The 18,225-nt window shown below is 38.4% G+C and overlaps 1 protein-coding gene across 1 annotated transcript in view; it reads right to left on the minus strand.

The window, feature by feature from the left end:
* Nucleotides 1–826: 826 nt before the first annotated feature.
* The window catches only part of PEX7 (peroxisomal biogenesis factor 7), a 328,168-nt gene continuing 310,769 nt past the window's right edge, over nt 827–18,225 (minus strand). Inside the window, exon 10 of the mRNA XM_075339838.1 lies at nt 827–5,867. Coding sequence (XP_075195953.1) covers nt 5,799–5,867 — 69 coding nt within the window. The 3' untranslated portion in view covers nt 827–5,798. The remainder of the gene's footprint in view (nt 5,868–18,225) is intronic.

Consider the following 18,225-nt stretch of genomic DNA (forward strand, 5'->3'; position numbering starts at 1 on the left):
AACTTTTGATGGCCTCTTAATGGCATGGCCCATGTGGTCTTGTCAAATTCTAACAATGGTGCATAGTGATTAATTTTGTACCGGAAGTGAAATAGCCCAGACCTCAATCACTGTCTATTCAAACCATCAGATGACGTTTGCGTGACATTGGACTATGGGCCAGACGTCCGGCCACAGGTCATCTATCCACCTCACGCCACCACTCTCAAAGCTTTCATGGTACACAGCAAGATAGCAATGTAGGCTGTAATGGAGATGAATTAACTTGAATGAGTCCCGCTTTTAAATGTAACTTCTCCTCTGTCCACACAACATGCTCCTTAACAAAGGTGAGTCTAAACTTTTAATTCTTTCTGCTAATGAGAAGTTTGGTCACTGCAGAGTGGGATTTCAGTCCAAATGCTCTTAAACGTCATGACACTGTATGACAAGACAGATCCATACCCTGTTCAATGATGAACTGGTGAGAAATTCCACCTGCAGTGTTAAAATGATTACCCACGAAGATTCTCTGCATTATCCTATTAACACCAATAACTTGCAGGTATCTGAAAGTGTTCTCTAATTTTGATCAGTGTTCTTTTTCATTTATCCCATTTAAATTTTTATTATGGGCTTTTGAATAAATCCAATTTATGAAATAAACTTAAAATACTGTGAGTTTACTCATGTTAGGATATAATCACATAGGTCTAAACAATGACCGTACATTAGGAAATTGTGTGTTGTTCTCTAATTTTGATCTCCACTGTATATATTGTTAGAATGACAGTAAACAGTTGTAGACATACAAATGCATTTTATTAATGAATGCAAAACAAATAAAGATCGTTCAGAAGTGTGTGTCATAAAGTGACATCCTCTTTTTATTCTCTGGTATATTAGTCCTGAATAAAAGGTCAGGAGGAAACAGCTTATTACATGAATGACATTATCTGTCCATCATCGTATTACACTCCCGCCCACAAAACATTAGGATCACAAATTTGTAGAGACATAGAATGTTCAGTTTGGGGGAATTTACAATAAAGTGTGAGGACAGAAAAACCCTATTACTGTGGAATCTGAGACTATAACATAATGTTATGATGGACAACTGACTTTTAAAAATGTCTGTTTTTATAGTAGTTTGCAAAGAGGCCTCCATTTGAAATAAAATACATTCTTTATGGTAATATGAGCATATATGAATTTTAAATGTAAAGAGTGTATGATCATTAGTTTAGAAAATATTTGTAAAGCAACATTAAACCTAGAAATAAAAATAAACCCCACACATTTTGCTGAAGATCATGAGAAAATTAAGGACCTTCACTTTGTGACTGACAGCTTGGAGTGGTTTAGCTAAGAAGTGATTAAAGAGGACCAACCACCAGGATTTTCATATATAAACTAAATCCAGTGTGATTCTAAACATACCTTTAGTTTTGAGATCAAATATATAGTTTCTGAAATACAGGCAAGTAAAGTTTGTGAAATGCACTGTTATTTGATTGATAGCAGCAACAGAATATCTAACAGGTGGGTCGGGTTTTGATAGTGATTCCAGCCCCTGCCTGTCCTTCCTCCCCCTGTCTCTGTTATTACAAGGAGAGGAAGGACGGAGGAAGGACAGGGGTGAGGAAAAACAGGCAGGCAGACAGGGGTGGGAATAACTATCAAAACCTGAACCACCTATTAGATATTCTGCAGCAGCCCCTATCAATCATGTAACAGTGTATTTCACAAATTTACTTGCCTATATTTCAGAAAGTATATATCTGATCTCACAACGAAAGGTATGTTTAGAATCAGCATGATAGCGCCAGTATACACTGGCTTTAGTTTATATAGGAAAATCCTTGTGGTTGGTCCTCTTTAACCCTAGATTGCGCAACCATAGAAATCTACCATTGAAAACAAGTGACGTAGCAGGCCTGCGAGGTCCCAGGTATGGGTTCTTGAGTTAATAGCTTATTTGGCCACTCACTTCTGACTAAAGGCTGCTTTACACACTGCGATCTCGCTAGCGAGATCGCTAGCGTGCGTACCCGCCCCCATCGTTTGTGTGGCACGGGCAAATCGCTGCCCATGGCGCACAACATCGCTCGGACCCGTCACACTACTTACCTGCTTAGCGACGTCGCTGTGGTCGGCGAACCGCCTCCTTTCTAAGGGGGCGGTTCGTTTGGCGTCACAGTGACGTCACTAAGCGGCCGCCCAATAGAAGCGGAGGGGCGGAGATGAGCGGGACGAACATCCCGCCCACCTCCTTCCTTCCTCATTGACGGCAGCCGCAGGTAAGGTGAGGTTCCTCGTTCCTGCGATGTGTGCGGCCGCAGGAATGACGAACAACATCGTACCTGTAGCAGCAACGATTTTTGAGAATAGGGGAGCATGTCAACGATTAACGATTTTGCATGATTTTGCAACCATTTTCAATCGCACGTAGGTGTCACACGCAATGGCATCACTAAAGCGGCCGGATGTGCATCACAAATTCCATGACCCCAACGACATCGCTTTAGCGATGTCGCTGCGTGTACAGCAGCCTTAAGGGGCCAATTCATCAACAATTTTACACCAAAAAACTGTAGTAGAAGCTTTGAAAAATCGCTCATTTTCATGCATTGTGCAAAAATTCAGCGACTTTTGGCAATTTCACACCAGTTTGAATCAGCTGTTAACAGACGTAGCTCATAAGGAACCATGTGCAATATAAATGGAACTATAGCAGTAGAGAAAGATTCTTGCCGCTGAAAGCTGGTAAAGATTGGTAAATTAAAGTTAGAATGGACGAGACACCTGGGACATTTAGAAGGCAGTTTTCTAAACGAGCGTTTACTATGAGTCATGATTTGTAGGCGTTAACTACTCGAAAAAAAGTGGTTATATAAGTCATAGGACAACTATTTGGGGATTTTTTATTAGAAATCTTTTTAACCCCTTTACCTTCACCCAAGCCAGTTTTCCATATTATCATTTTTACCTCCTCTTCCTCCAAAATCCATAACTCTTTTTATTTTTACATCGCTATAGCGTTATGGGGACTTGGTTTTTGCGGAACTGGTTGTACTTTTGATTGACACTGTTCATTTTATCATATGATACACTGGAAAGTGTAAAAAAAAATGCATTGAAAGTGCAATATCACAAAATTATTAATTTATCATGTTCACTATACGGTAAAACTGACCTGGTAATATCATTGTCCAGGTCAGTATGATTATGCAGAAACCACACATGCGTAGTTTTTTTAATGTAACCTGTTGTGAATGTTAGTTATGTTTTGGCTGCTGGGAGGCTCCCTCTGGTGGCAAGGAATGGTTTGGAGTTGGACCAGGTGTGTTGTGCAGTGGGTGTTTCCTTTGCTAACTCTCTGCTTATTTAAATCCTGGTCTGATTGCAGGCTGTTGCCGGATGTCAGTTGTTCTTTGTATCTCCAGCCTGCTTCATCCTGCTCTACATCACATCTATCCCAGATAAGTGCTTGCTCTTTATTTATTGTCTGGTTCTTTTGCTTATCTGGGTTTGTCTTTTGCTGTGGTTGTTTTCAGTTTATTTGCATGCAGGGATTTTCCCCCTCAGTGGTTTGTTGGGGAACTCCCTGCAGTTCTGTGTGGAGTATAGCTCCTTTGAGTCCATGTGTTTGTGGCTTGTTGAATTTATGATTCTTGTTTTCTGTTCATTGGTATGACAAGGGCACCTGGTATAGGACGGAGTTCAGATTGTGCGATCTGAGGGCCTTTTTGTACTATCAGGAAGTTGGTATTTTGCAGGGTTTTTCTCTGGCCACCATCAGTCCCTTTCCTGTCTTTTCCTATTTTAGTCAGCGGGGGCCTCACCTTTTGCTAATCCTGTCATCTGTGTATTGTGTTTTTCCTATATCACTGCAGTCTTTTAATGTGGGGGGCTTGCTATTCTTGATGCCGTTGATGAATCGTGATGACAGACACGGGGTCATCAGCTGACTCACAACTGTCATGATAACCCATTAGCGCCCCGAGATCCGGTGACGGGGGCACCAATGAGTGGCATCAGTGACAAACTTCCTGTCAGTGCATATTAAATGCCATTGTCAGAGATTGACAGCGGCATTTAACTGATTAACAGCTGTGGGCGGATCTGTTAAAGGCACTTGATGGCTGATTTAATCAGCCATCAAGTACATGGACACATGGGGGCTCAGCGTGTGAGCCCGCATCAAAGGCAGTGACACAGCTGATGTTATAAATACACATCAGTGGTAAAGGGGTTAAAGGGAATCTGTCACCAGATTTTTGCTACCCCCATCTGAGAGCAGCATAATGTAGAAACAGAGACCCTGATTCCAGCGATGTGTCACTTACTGAGCTGTTTGCTTTTATTGTGATAAAATCAATGTTTTCTCCGCTGCAGATCTAGCACTTAATACACAGCTCATGAATATGCAGCACGCCAAGTAGTCCTAAAATGATAATCTACTGCTGATTAAACATGGTGGCTCAGTGGTTAGCACTGCATCCTTGCAGCGCTGGGGTCCTGGGTTCAAATCCCACCAAGGACAACATCTGCAAGGAGTTTGTATGTTCTCCCCGTGTTTGCGTTGGTTTCCTCCGTTTACTCCGGTTGTCTCACACACTCCAAAGACATACTGATAAGGACCTTAGATTGTAAGCCCCAATGGGGACAGTGTTGCCAATGTATTTAAAGCGCTGTAGAATTAATAGCGCTATATAAGTGAATAAATATTCTTATCAAAACTACATAAGCAGCTCAGTAAGTGACATCGCTGGAATTAGGATTTTTGCCCCTACGTCATGCTGCTCTCAGATTAGGTGGCAAAAACCTGGTGACAAATAAAAAACAAATAATTTTGTTTGTGTCACCATCCCTTTTACAAGACCCGTAATGCTTTCAGTGTGGCGGCTTATTTTTTTGCACTCTGAGCTGACTTTTTTACCGATACATTTTTGGAGTAGATAGATATTTTGATCGCCTCTTATTGCATTTTTTTGCAATGTTGTGGTGGCCCAAAAACCTAATTCTGGTGTTTACATTTTTTTTCTTGTTAATCTGTTTACTGATCAAATTAATTTATTTGATATCTTGATAAATCGTACTGTTACAAATGCAGCGATAGGAAATATGTGATTTTATTGCTTTAATTTTAATGGGGCAAAATCAGCACTGCTAAGTATAGTAAAAATCACAATCTCCTATGAACACCAGTGAAACACTGACTTGCACAGTATCGTAATGATAAACATGGGGGTCTTCAGCAGACCCTTGGCTGTCATGGCAATGCAACGGCGTTCCATGGTCTCATCATAGGCATGCGATGTGTTGGTAGAATGACCTGCTCCCCTGCCTGGGATAATGCTCCAAGAATGCCGGCAGGTAGGAGGAGGGTTGCAGGGCTCTGGTCTAGACCAGGATCCTGAAAATCTTTTTGATAAACTTAATTACTTTCCTAACATGATGAGAAATGTACTTTTCTTTATTAATGGTTTTACAGGTTAGATTACAAACACACAAAGCTTTGCAGAAAGAAAATGGTTTTATTATAATCAACAAAAGTTGTCAAATTCTTAGACCTTTTACATGAATATTAACAAGCAATTCAATATGAAGTAGTATTTTCTTGCGATATATCTACCTTTTAGTTGTCCTGCTTATTACACATGTCTTTGAAGCTGTGAATGCTTTCTCTAGATCAATAGTCATAGTTTAACAAATCACAAGTAGAAAATATAATAATGGCAGAAATAAGGTCACATTTGAATGATAATTATAAGTCGCTGAGAAATTTTCTCTTCTCCTTTGTAGATAAATGAATATCATTGAGGTGCTGATAGAGAAAATGGGGCATATACTTTAACAGTTTCATCCCACGCACAGTCTGCTACCTGGAAGATAAAAAGAAAAAGACTTCCTAAATATACTCCAGCATGTAAAAAAATCAAATGCACCCCCAGGTTAATCTAATAGTCACAAAGCAAGGCCCAGCTCACATGTGTTTTATCCAAACGTAAACGTGTATCTTAGAAGGAAGAGAAATCCAATCGAAGACTGTATGGCTAAGTTATATTTTAGGTTCATTACTAACTTGTACTCTGGCAATTGCCTACTGATTGAAAGGAATTTTCCCAGGAATCATGTAATTTTTAATCAATAGATCTTGGAATATTAATAAGTTCCATAATTATATGTTAAAAAAATGTTCCTGTGCTGAGATAATGTTCCTGTGCCATTACACAGTACATAGCAGGGGCACATTTATCAGATTATCTCAGGACAGGAACTTTTTTTTTTTAACACATCCAATTGTCTATTGATTAAAAAGTATTTTGGTGGGGAGAAAACCCTTTAACAAAGTGATTTTAAAAAAAATTCAGAACTTAACAAAAATAATATACAGTATTTCATTTATGTTTCCATATACCGAGAGCCTTAGGCTATGTGCGCACGTTGCGTACTGGCCCTGCAGTAATTTCTGCAGCGATTTGAACAGCACACGTGCGCTTCAAATCGCTGCAGAAAGAGTCCGTAATGAAAGAAAAAAAAAAAACGATTCCATGCACTCTGACTGCAGCCCCTCCCATAGACAGAGCGGGGGATGCATGCAGAGCGCGGGATGCATGCAGCGCGCAGGAAAGAAGTGACATGTCACTTCTTAGAACGCGCGCTTCGGGCAGCAGCCGAAGCGCTGCGCTCTAATACGCCACGTGCGCACGTCTCCTGCATAATCTTCATAGATTATGCAGGGGACGCAGGACGCATGCAGTTATGCTGCGGTGCAGATCGCAGCATAACTGCATGTAAATACGCAACGTGCGCACATAGCCTTAATACCGTGTTATTATTTTCCATCGATGGAGCCATGTAAAAGCTTTCTTTTTGCAAGGCGACCTGTAGTTATTATTGGTATCATTTTGCTGGGGTACATACAATATTTTATGATAGTTTTAACTGAAAAATGGGAATTCTGTAATTTTGATTATTTTCCTACAGTTTTTACCACATTGTTTAAATAATTTTACATTTTCATAGATTTTATAAATGCGATGATAACAAATATGCATTTTTTTATTTCTGAAATTGGAAAAACTGAATTATTTAAACTTTTGTTTACTTTTCTTTTTGTAAGCTTTCTTAAGTGGACACTGCAATACTTTAGCATTGCATTTAACCACAGGCTAGGGTTTAACCTGTTCCTCCGCCAGTTATCATCTCAACCAGTTTTCAATTCTGACCAGTGTCACTTTATGTGGCAATAACTCTTGGGAATGCTTCTCATATCCCAGTGATTCTAAGATTATTTTTTGTGACACATTGTACTTTATGTTAAATGTATGTCAATAAAATGTGCATATATTTATGAAAATATCAAAAATGTGGGGGAAAAAAAATGTTTTTTGTGAGATAAGATGTCATTTTCAGTAATACCATCTTTATTTATATATGAATTTTAGACCTCTTTGTGCAGCAGAATGATAAAAAAAACCCCCACATGTTTTTCCACAATTTTTTTTTGTGATTTTCATTTTAGCTGTTAAATATTGTGACACTTTTCTAGATCATGGTCATTCTGGATGCAAAAATATCAAAGATATATTTTTTAATTTATACAATAAAAATGCATGTTTATTAATTAAACATTCTTCCATGATTGTGTTTTTTTCAAAAAACTTATTTTTACTTTGTACCTCGATGGGACTTGACCATTTTGTAATCTGAAGGTCTATAACCCTGTAATACATATTTATTGTAGGGTATTAGATCTGTCAGTGTTACACTGACAGGACATCTATTGGACCCTGAATTACTAGCCAATGAAGCAAAAAAAATAAATGAATAGTTGGTTGTGTACCCAGAAAAATTACAACATTCCTACATATATAAATGGGCACTAAACATTACGTATCACTATGAATAATTTTATTTACCAAATAGATGAATTCAATTATATAATTAAATAATTAAAAAACACAAAAAAAAGGGAAACATAAATAAACAACAACATATGGAAAGGCGGTCTGAATAGTAAAGATAGTGCAGTAGTGTAGCAAAGGTTCCCATCCATAAATTAATTAATATAATGCATGATACGATAAAATGCACTGAACTAATCAGACCGCCTTTTCATGTGACGCTGTTTATTTTTTTATGTTTCCCTTCTTTATGTATTTTTTTAAAAAAATACATCATATCATTGAACTATTTTATATTGGTATTGAACTAAATTGTTTATGTTGATACCTATTGGACTCTGTTTATGGCAGAGCCTAACAGACCATGTTAATAGGCAGATCTGGTGGTTGCCTTGACAACCGCAAAACCGTGCAGTCGTCTCATGGGGGAGGGAGCCCTCTCACTATCCTCTGAATGCCACAATCACCAGCAAATGCCATACTGCCTGTTACTGCATGAGCTTGGTTACCATGTATGCAGTAAAGGTACATAAAACTTTGGAAAGTTGTTGAGGAGAACAAAGATGGATGTGGGGGCCTTCAGCAAGCTTCTGGGTGTCATTGTAGCTCCAATGACACCCTGTCATTGAGTCACAGAAGGGATATGGATGGGAAACGTAATTGCCCAACACTAGAGATGAGCAGACCAATGGAAGTTCAAGCTCTACGAGCTCAGCCAGACCTTAGATAAAGTTCTGTTCTAGAAATGAACTTGACCTGAACCTCATTGGAAGTCAATGATTGGGCAGTTCAGGCCTCTGCCCACATACAGGCAGTCATAAACAGAACACTTCCAAGGGAGGGAGGGCTTTATTTTTCTTTTTTTTTTTTGGACACAGTACATCCGATAATGCTGATTTTACCCCAGTGCGAACCATTGCAAGCGGCACTGCAAGCGGTTTGCACTGAGTGAAGTATAGAGGATATCCGAGCACAGAGATGCTCACTTGAATGGTTTGGATATGTAAAGCACTCGAACTATGAACTCGAAAACTGATTTTTTTTTTGGTGAAGTCTGTGTTCAGTATGAACACCGAAATTCAAAGTTCGGGTTTGTTTATCTCTACCCAGCATAGATGAAACCCCTTAAATGCAGCTCTAAGTTTTTTCTGTTACAGGCAAGTTCCAAATGTACAAAAAAAACCACCTACAAATAGCAAATCATGAAAAGTCAGCCTGAAAAATTGTTAAATGTCCTGTTTCAATGAAACCCAACTACACAAGCAAAAGGTATGTTGGAACTGAAGAGTAAATCAATTCACTGATCTAGTAAGATTACCAGACCAATAGAATATGAAATTGAGTCATGGGAGACGAAGCTAAATTGATAATTGACTTCTTCTCAGCCTTGGTATTTAGGTTGATGGAAATACGATATAGCTCACAATGCCTAGTATTGACATGATGATGCTCATACTGTTCATGTCACGCTCTTGGTTATCACCTAATGTTAATACAAAAGCTTTATTATGACCAGAATACAAAAGAAATGATTAAGAAGCTTTAAAAAGGTCATATTTAAGAGGAAAAAATCCCCCTGAAAACGTTAGGCAATTTATTGGCTTCATAATGATGTATTACCAACACACTTCAAGTAATCATACTGCACTTCTGATATAAAATATACACTATCAGTGAACTCAAAAACGGTATCACAGGAAGGTCCAACAAAGTCCAAGTAAGAAGGAAAATGTTGCTATATAAAGGATTTACCCTTAAGGGAGTTGTTTAGATTTAGAAAAAAATAATAATTTGAAAAACCCTGTTATTTTCTTATTTTATGGCTTATTAATTGAAATTATTGCAAAGACTAGCCACTGTTCACAACCACCACTTCAAATTCTACATTTTATTCTATAAAATTAACACACTGATGTGACTGTTTCCAGGAGCGACAGCATATTGAAATGCCTGTGCTATTTTTTAATAAATGATTCCCATTGTTATTTTGAAATTGATCGGATTAATTTATTTTATATTTTGATAGATTGGACATTTCTAAATGTAGCGATACCAAATATGAGTATTTTTAATGTTATTTTGTCTAATTTTTAATGGGACAAAGGGTAACAATTTGAACATCTGTGTTTGGTTTTTAATATTTTTAAAACTTTTAATTTTTTTTTACTTTTTACGTTATTTAATTGTCCCTTTAGAAGATTTAAAGCTGTGATTGTCCGATTGATTGTACTATATAGAGCAATGCATTAGCACTGTTCTGTATAGCAGAAATCATGATCTCCTATGAACACCGATTTGCAGCCGGCATTCACAGGATTGTAATGACAGACAGCTGGCTGTCATGACAACCCATAATCATCCCGAGATTATGTCATGGGCGCACCAATGGGAGCAGGGAATGAAGCACCCCATGTTCGCACGTGTTAAATCCTGCTGTCAGAGACTGAACTGATCAACCAGCAGATGTTAAAGGTACATGATGGCTGATTACGTTAGATATTAAGTGCAAGGAAAGAGCCCTGTATCAAAGGCAGAGACACAGCTTTTGACGTCCATATACAATCCGTCAAAAGCCATGAAGGGGTCAAAACCAGAATGTGTGTTAAACCTTAGATTGCTCAAAATACCCTTCTTTTACTCTGGGGGCAGTTTTAAACACTTTTGGCAGCTTTATCAGGTAGTCACCTTGCATTGCTTCCAATTAACAGGTACGCTTGATCAAGAGTTAATTTGCCATAGATCATTCTTGGCGACCAACAGGTATGTTTTGCAGAGGCAGTGTTGGTACACAGTTGCATAAAGTGTTGAGCTTTATCCCACAAGTATTCTAAGCCAGATTATGGGATTTACTCACATAAGTAAAGAGAAACAACATTCCATCATTACCTTAAGACATGAAAATCTGTAAAATGAAAACCATCAATCACTATGATGATACTGGCTCTCATGAGGCGCAAACCAGGAAAGAAAGACTAAGAATGTCCTATGCTGCATGAAGATGAGTTCATCACCATCCCCAGAAACCGCAAAATGACACCAACTCAGATACAAGCCCTCATAAATGACGCATGGACATCAAAAAGCATACACATCTCAACATCAGCTGTTCAGAGAAGATTGCGAAAAGCATTCCTTTATGGTCAAATTACTGCAAATGTGCCACTACTGAAGCCTCTAAAGGAGAAGAGACTTCTTTGGAACCAGCAACACAACCAGCAACACAAGGACTGAACATTAAATCATTGGAAATCTGTATTGTGGTATGATGGGTCAAAATTTGTGAGTTGCAGAAAAGACAAGAAAAGATGAGAAGATGGTTTCTACATGTGTGGTGTCAACTATGAATCAAGGAAGGAGAAGTGTGATGGTGCTTTGATAGTGACACAGTTAGTGATATAAAAAAATGTCAATGCACACTTACCCAGCATAGCTACTAAAGCTTTCTGCAATGACATGCCATCCCATGTTGTTTACACTTCTTAGTGGGACCATCATTTGTCTTGAAACAGGATATTGACCCAAAAAACATCTCCAGGGTATTGAAGTCTATGCGACCAAAATGGAGAGGGATGGGGTGCTGCGTCTGTGACATAGCCTACACATTCACCAGAAGTTCAGAACTCCACCCAATTTGTATGGTTTGAAATCAATTGGACTTCAAAATGAAGGCAAAGCAGTCAACTGCTCAGTACCCCCTGAGAACGCTATTGGAAGGCTATTGTTACAACTGAACCCAAACACTGTCACCAGGATGGACAAATGTTATGAACTGGTAACTGTGGCGATCACAAAAAATCCCATCAATCAGGAAAAAACAAAACCACAAGAGTAGTTGGAAACTAAGCTGATCGCAATCCCCTATCTATCGCACAACACTAGAAGTAGCAGTGGGATGTTCCTAACACACCTAGACACCCCGTCACTGCTGGAGAAACTTGCTACACCTCAAAGATAGAAATGAGGAATCCTAACTTTCCTCGGAGCAGTCCCCAAAGAAATAGCAAGCCCCCAACATGTAAACGACGATGATGTAAGAAAACACAATACACAGATAGAAAATAAAGATTCGCAAAGGTGAGGCCCGACTTACTAGACACCACAGGACAGGAAAAATAACTGATTACGGCCAGCAAAAAACCCTGCAAAAAATATCAAAACTCCTGATAGAAAAAAGATCTTAGACCAAACGGTTTCTCCCCCACTATATTAGGTTCACTTGTGCCAGGCACTTTAAACTGAACTGCAGATGATATAATGGGAAGAAACAAAATCACAGCTAGTAAACTAGTAAACCTATCTGGAGTAGATTCAGGCACAGAATAAATAGGAGAAACTGAAGGGAAAACTCCCATCCATCTTCAGAAGCAGCAGGAAACATTTATCACCGGCAACTGCCAGGCAGATAATGCTCTACTAAATACCCTAGGCTGATATGCAATAGGACTTCCTGGATTCCTAATAAATTTCATCACCTGTTTGAGTCACAGATTCAGAGTCAGCTTCATTACCATTCCTGGCCACCAGAGGGAGCTCCACACCAGTACCCACTTGAATGACATTCACAACAGACAAATCAAGGAAGATGTAAACCAGAAATTCATAGGTCCCAAAACAGGTAAATACTTGCCGTAAACCTGACTCTGATTTGTCCCTGTTTTACAGCAAAGGTTGGAACTCTAAGATCACATAATGGCGCCCCCACTCATCGACGGCTGACCCCAAGTGTCCTTAACTGCACCCTAAGCTATAACCAAGTGTGACACAAAAATAACAATAAACATAAATGAAGTGCAGACAGGCAGAGGGTGAGACACAGAGCTAGGAATGTGCAAACACAGTTTTACAGGAATGATGGAATACAAGAAACCAAGAAGAATAACACAACATGTGGAAACCTTCTCACACTTACTGTAAATAAAACAAAACAGAAGATATCTGGGAAGGGATTCACACAAACTCCAGGAAGTAGCAAGAGCAATATCTCAGTAAGAAAACCTTAACCGAGGAGCTGGGACTCCAGACAACCATCCATCTAGAAATATAGCCAGCACTGAGACATGTGAGCAGTAAGTATAAATAACCCTCCCAAAAAGAGATTGAGCAAACCAAATAAGAAATTGCACACACCTAAATAGAAGTGAAACATGAAAGCAAAACATAAGAAAGAAAAAAGAGATCCTTTAGGGGTTGGACCAATACAAAAGAGGCTGTGGTCCAACTAAAAGGAAAACCGTCCGACAACCAGAGATCACTGGTTCAAACCCCGGAGTGGACAGGTATTGGATCTAATACAAAATTTGTCCTTTATCAGTTCATTGTAGCTTTAGGAAATCAATAGCTACAAATGCACTATTACATTATGATAGTTATCATTCAGCACATCTCAAAAAATCTCTTCCATATAGATAGTTTGACATCTTAGATACAGCAGATTAATGGAGGCTATGGGCGATTTCTTGAGCAATCTTTAGAATTATCTGATAGATAGGTTGGTAGGGGATACAGCTCGCAAATAATCTTGAATGCCTTTACGAAAGCTATCCAGGATAGAATGCAATCACTATTTGGTGGAAGAAAGAAAAAGGAAAATAAACATGTTTTTTTACTTTCAATTCAACTGTCTTGCAGATCACGTAATAAGGATCATACAAAACCATTAGAATATTTTGCTCAAACCATTGGCATATTTTGCTCCCACCCTGAGGTCGCACTACATTTTTTTAAAGAAGGGTAAAAATACTTCTCTTCGAATTTTTGAGGAGCAATAGAATGTGTAGGTATAATAAATGTTAAGAACTCGCTATTTAATCATGAAAACATACTTTATAACAGTGATTCTAAACAATTATTACATCATACACTAATTAGAAAGACTCCAGTGGACTCCATTGTAAGAGTCAATATTCCCGATGATCACGGTCCCATGTAGTGACAGTCACTGCTGTATACAATCTAATACCAGAAGTTGGCTGAGCATTCCCATAAACTAGGGCTGCTGTATCTATCAAACATCTCCATACTATTTTGTATGCAGTTATATTGTTTACATCACAAAATGGGGTGGAATATCCCCACAATATATGACTATGTTTTGAATGTTGGGGGTCAGCTGTCAGAAGCCCCCTGACCTTAAAATCAGATGGGCACAGATCGAAAAATCCTTCAACGGAGTTGTACCTAGTTTCAAAGTTTTCTCCTATCCTTTATTATGTCTGTTATTCTCTGATTTTCAGTGCAGCCATGCAGTGCACACATAGGCCCTGGGGACAGGACCGTGCAGAGTTGCATAGCAGTCTGCTGCAGAACATGTCACTGTCAGGAGGAGAGTTTTATTGCTGTGTGATAAATTCAAGTAGTGCAGAGAAAAAGAAAAAACAAGTTCCAGCAATCATGCCAAATGAATACACTTTACCCACAGCAGACCTGCATGTATGGTGTGCATATGCTGGGAAGGTGCTGTCTGTCAGCCCACAAGCACCTAACCTGCTCTCACATAAAATAATACATCAATTAGAAATTCACTGGTACCAAAATAAATATTGCCTCTAATGTGCACCAATCTGATCCCTAATGAAGGAAAATTTATTTTCCACAATGCGTAGGATCTATTTTGGTCTGTTCTTTTTCCGTTGTTGTCAAGTTACTGTGCATGGTACTCGAGAGGGAATTTTGAATGGAAGAAGCAGTTTACTAAGGGAGCACCTATGGCTGGGATGTGCTACGCTTCTCATCAGCCATCCTACTCTACATATATACCTAATGGGAATCATGGACTTAATGGACTATAAATTTTAATAGCAAAACTGAACAATTTCCCCTTTACAAGAAAATCATTGTTATGGTTGGTACACATTAGAGACAATATTTATGTCTTTATAATCATTGTTATGGTTGGTACACATTAGAGACAATATTTATGTCTTTATAAATTGATTTTTAATTCATATATTATTTTAAAATTTACATAGTTCTTTACCAGGATAAAAGTTAATTTTTACATATTTTAAGTTTGTTCACATTTTGTGGTTATATGCCATCTATTGAGCTGCAGTTTGGAACTCACTATAGGAGGTGTCTAGTGACTTTTGCTAAATAATAACTAAAAATGGCTACAACAAATGGCATCTATATCTGAACAATGTTCCTTCTGCAAAAAATATGCTTATGGAAACTAAATATAGGATTGAATATATATCATATGAGGCAAAAAAACGTATTTGTAGATCTAAATATACTGTGTGTTGTATATTGTGTCCTTGCCAATATTTTTGCATAGGTAAAACTATACATCCCGTTTTATTTGCTTCAGAGAACACTTCAATTCTATAGCTTTAGATTAATTACACATTTACAAAATGTGGAGCTCTCTATCCTCTCATTCGTGGGTTTATAGAGGATTTTTGTAGTAATAAATGGGAGTGACAGACATAAAAACCTCCGGAAATGTGAAGCAGATTGGATAATTAAAATGGGGCGAACTGGGATCTCTTTGGTTAAATATATAGAATGACATCATTGTTCTTATGTAATTGCTAAAATATATAAATAGATTATGTATTAGTAAAAAGATTGTTTTTAATTGAATGTAATTATGACTAACAAATATTGTCAACAAAGTTTTTTAAGTTTGTGTATCACATGATCGTGGCAGGGGATTTAAGTAGGTGTGCTGTTAATACCATTATCCTTTGAGAAATCGCTGACTGTGGGAAACGGCTGTAGGCTATCCGCTTCGTAGTTCCTTCCACCTGTTGTGCACATATATGGAATAAAGTACATTCAATTGCTTACAAATTTGTCTGATTAGTGCCGCATCTATCTGCCTTCTATGTGGGATATCTATTTACTCCACCTTATAATGAGCACCACAAGTCGATCATCCAAGGCTGTGTTGTTGAATTTGTCCACACTCTGATTTAATAACTTCAGGTAGGGCCAATATTTATTTTCTTTTATAGTATATGTTGTTAATGATTGACATGGTGCAATTTTATGAGCAAATTTGGAGGCATCAACTGGTTACTGCCACATTAGCATATTATTGAGAACTACATATTAGTCTTTAGTGTTCATAGTAGGATTAAACTATCTTTTTTTCCCATAGTTTAAAGCCTTAACGATTGTACACTATTTTTTAACTCTGTAAATTTGTAGTCTACAAAAGTTTTGCAAGATTTAAACATTCAGCTTATTTCACAAAGAATGCAGTGTATAAAACTGTGGATAAAAGAAGCGCAATAGGGTCTTACCCAATAAGAAAGGGAAAAAGGTGAGAAAGCAGGTCGCTCACCTTGTGTGGTTGTACATGTACTATAGGAAACAATAGACAGGAGATGTTCATTGAAAGAGTTTTCCAGGCATGCACTGTTAACTTTATAGAAGTCATCTTGTAAAGAGGTTAACTGCCACATCCCGTATTCTGTATGGTGGATCCTGTGCTAGTTTGTCCATTTCTTTCTCAATATACTCAATATATATACGTCCTTCGCAAAGTTTAATCTGCCCAATTCCAGACTTGCTAAAGCATCCCCAGATCATCACCGATTCTCCACCAAATTTCACAGTGGGTGGAAGACACTGTGACTTGCACGCTTCTCCAGGTCTCTGTCTAACCATTATATGACCAGGTGTTGGGCAAAGCTGAAAATTAGACTCATCAGAGAAGATTACCTTACTCTGGAAATTGGGCAAATTAAACTTTGCGAAGGATGTATGAATCAAGCTGCAGACAAGGTTATCCTGGAAAAACAGTTGCTTCCTTCTGCTCAGGCAATGTTCCCCAACTCTGTGGACTGGTTTTTCCAGCAGGACAATGCGCCATGCCATACAGATAGGTCAATCAATGTGTGGATGAAGAACCACCAAATCAAAACCCTGTCATGGCCAGCCCAATCTCCACACCTGAACCCCATTGAAAACCTCTGGAATGTAATCAAGAGGAAGATGGAAAGTCATAAGTCATCAAACAAAAAAAAACTGCTTACATCTTTGCGCCAGGAGTGGCATAAGGTCACCCAAAAGCACTGTGAAAGACTGGTGTAAAGCATGCCAAGACGCATGAAAGCTGTGATTACACATCATGGTTATTCCACAAAATATTGATTTCTGAACTCTTCCCGAGTTAAAACATTATTAGTATTGCAGTTTCTAAATGATTATGAACTTGTTTTCTTTGCATTATTTGAGGTCTGGAAACAATGCATTTTTTTGTTATTTTGAACATTTCTCATTTTCAGAAAATAAATACAACATGTCTTGCTTTGAAATTCGGAGACAGGTTGCCAGTAGTTTATAGAATAAAAAACAATTTACATTTTACTCAAAAATATACCTATAAAGAGAAAAATCAGAAAAACTGTCAATTTTTCAGTGGTCTTTTAATGTTTGCTCAAGCTGTATATACACACACACTCTATGCAGAGGTCATTGGGCATGCGCAAGACGGAGTTCATGTCATGGATATGCCCCGCTCTGGGGGAGATCTCTGGTGAGTCTGGGACCAGGAGGTCACAGCACCTTATAGTGTGAAGGTCTGAAGCTTGTGAATAAATGTATTTGCTTTCCCTTTGTGCTATAGGGGTTAAGGACTCTTTCGTATTTTGGCTAGCCTTGGGAAACCTTAATTTCAGGTGCAGCTCTTTTGTGACCACTACCCTTTGCTGTAAATAGTTACATGTCTTAACATCTGATGTTGGTTATACATTAGCTGTCCACTTTGAAAGGAGCCTGGCTCTGGAAGAAGCTGAAGTTTCATGGCTATTGCAGCTATGGTGTTTGTTGCATTGGAGTTGGTTGGAGTATTTTCGTTTTGTGTCTATTTCCTTCTGTCTGTCTTCCTAACCCTGTGTTGGATTATTGCAGTGGTGAGACAAGTGCTCTCGCCAGCCATCTCATTAGCCAGGGTACATGGGGTGAAAGAACCCATATAGGGACAATAAGAAATGCAGGGATCAGCCTCAGGTGAGTGCAGTAGGTGACCCAACTCTCCCTAGCTCCAGGGCCCACTGTTGTATCATGTTCCTAGTGTAATATGCTTGTTATGACACTTGATTGGGGTTTCCTTGTTCCTGGCAGAACCCTGGTAGTCACTGCGTGACAGTTCACCTGCGATTGTTATCAATGGTGAATAGTGTAATTGTGTTTCATCAAAATATTAGTGTTATTTTCCAGTTCATTTTAAAACCATCTGTGAAAAAAACTACTGAAAAGTAATCTCTACAGAAAAGGAAGTTCAGGATAAGTACAAGGTTCAGTGGTCAGTGTAAAAACTGCAAGATTTCAGAGTTTTAACACAGTGGCAAGAAAAAAAAAATAGCCAAAAATTCTTTTAAAA

Source organism: Anomaloglossus baeobatrachus, chromosome 3 (assembly GCF_048569485.1).
Source record: "Anomaloglossus baeobatrachus isolate aAnoBae1 chromosome 3, aAnoBae1.hap1, whole genome shotgun sequence".
Taxonomy (NCBI): Eukaryota; Metazoa; Chordata; class Amphibia; order Anura; family Aromobatidae; genus Anomaloglossus; species Anomaloglossus baeobatrachus.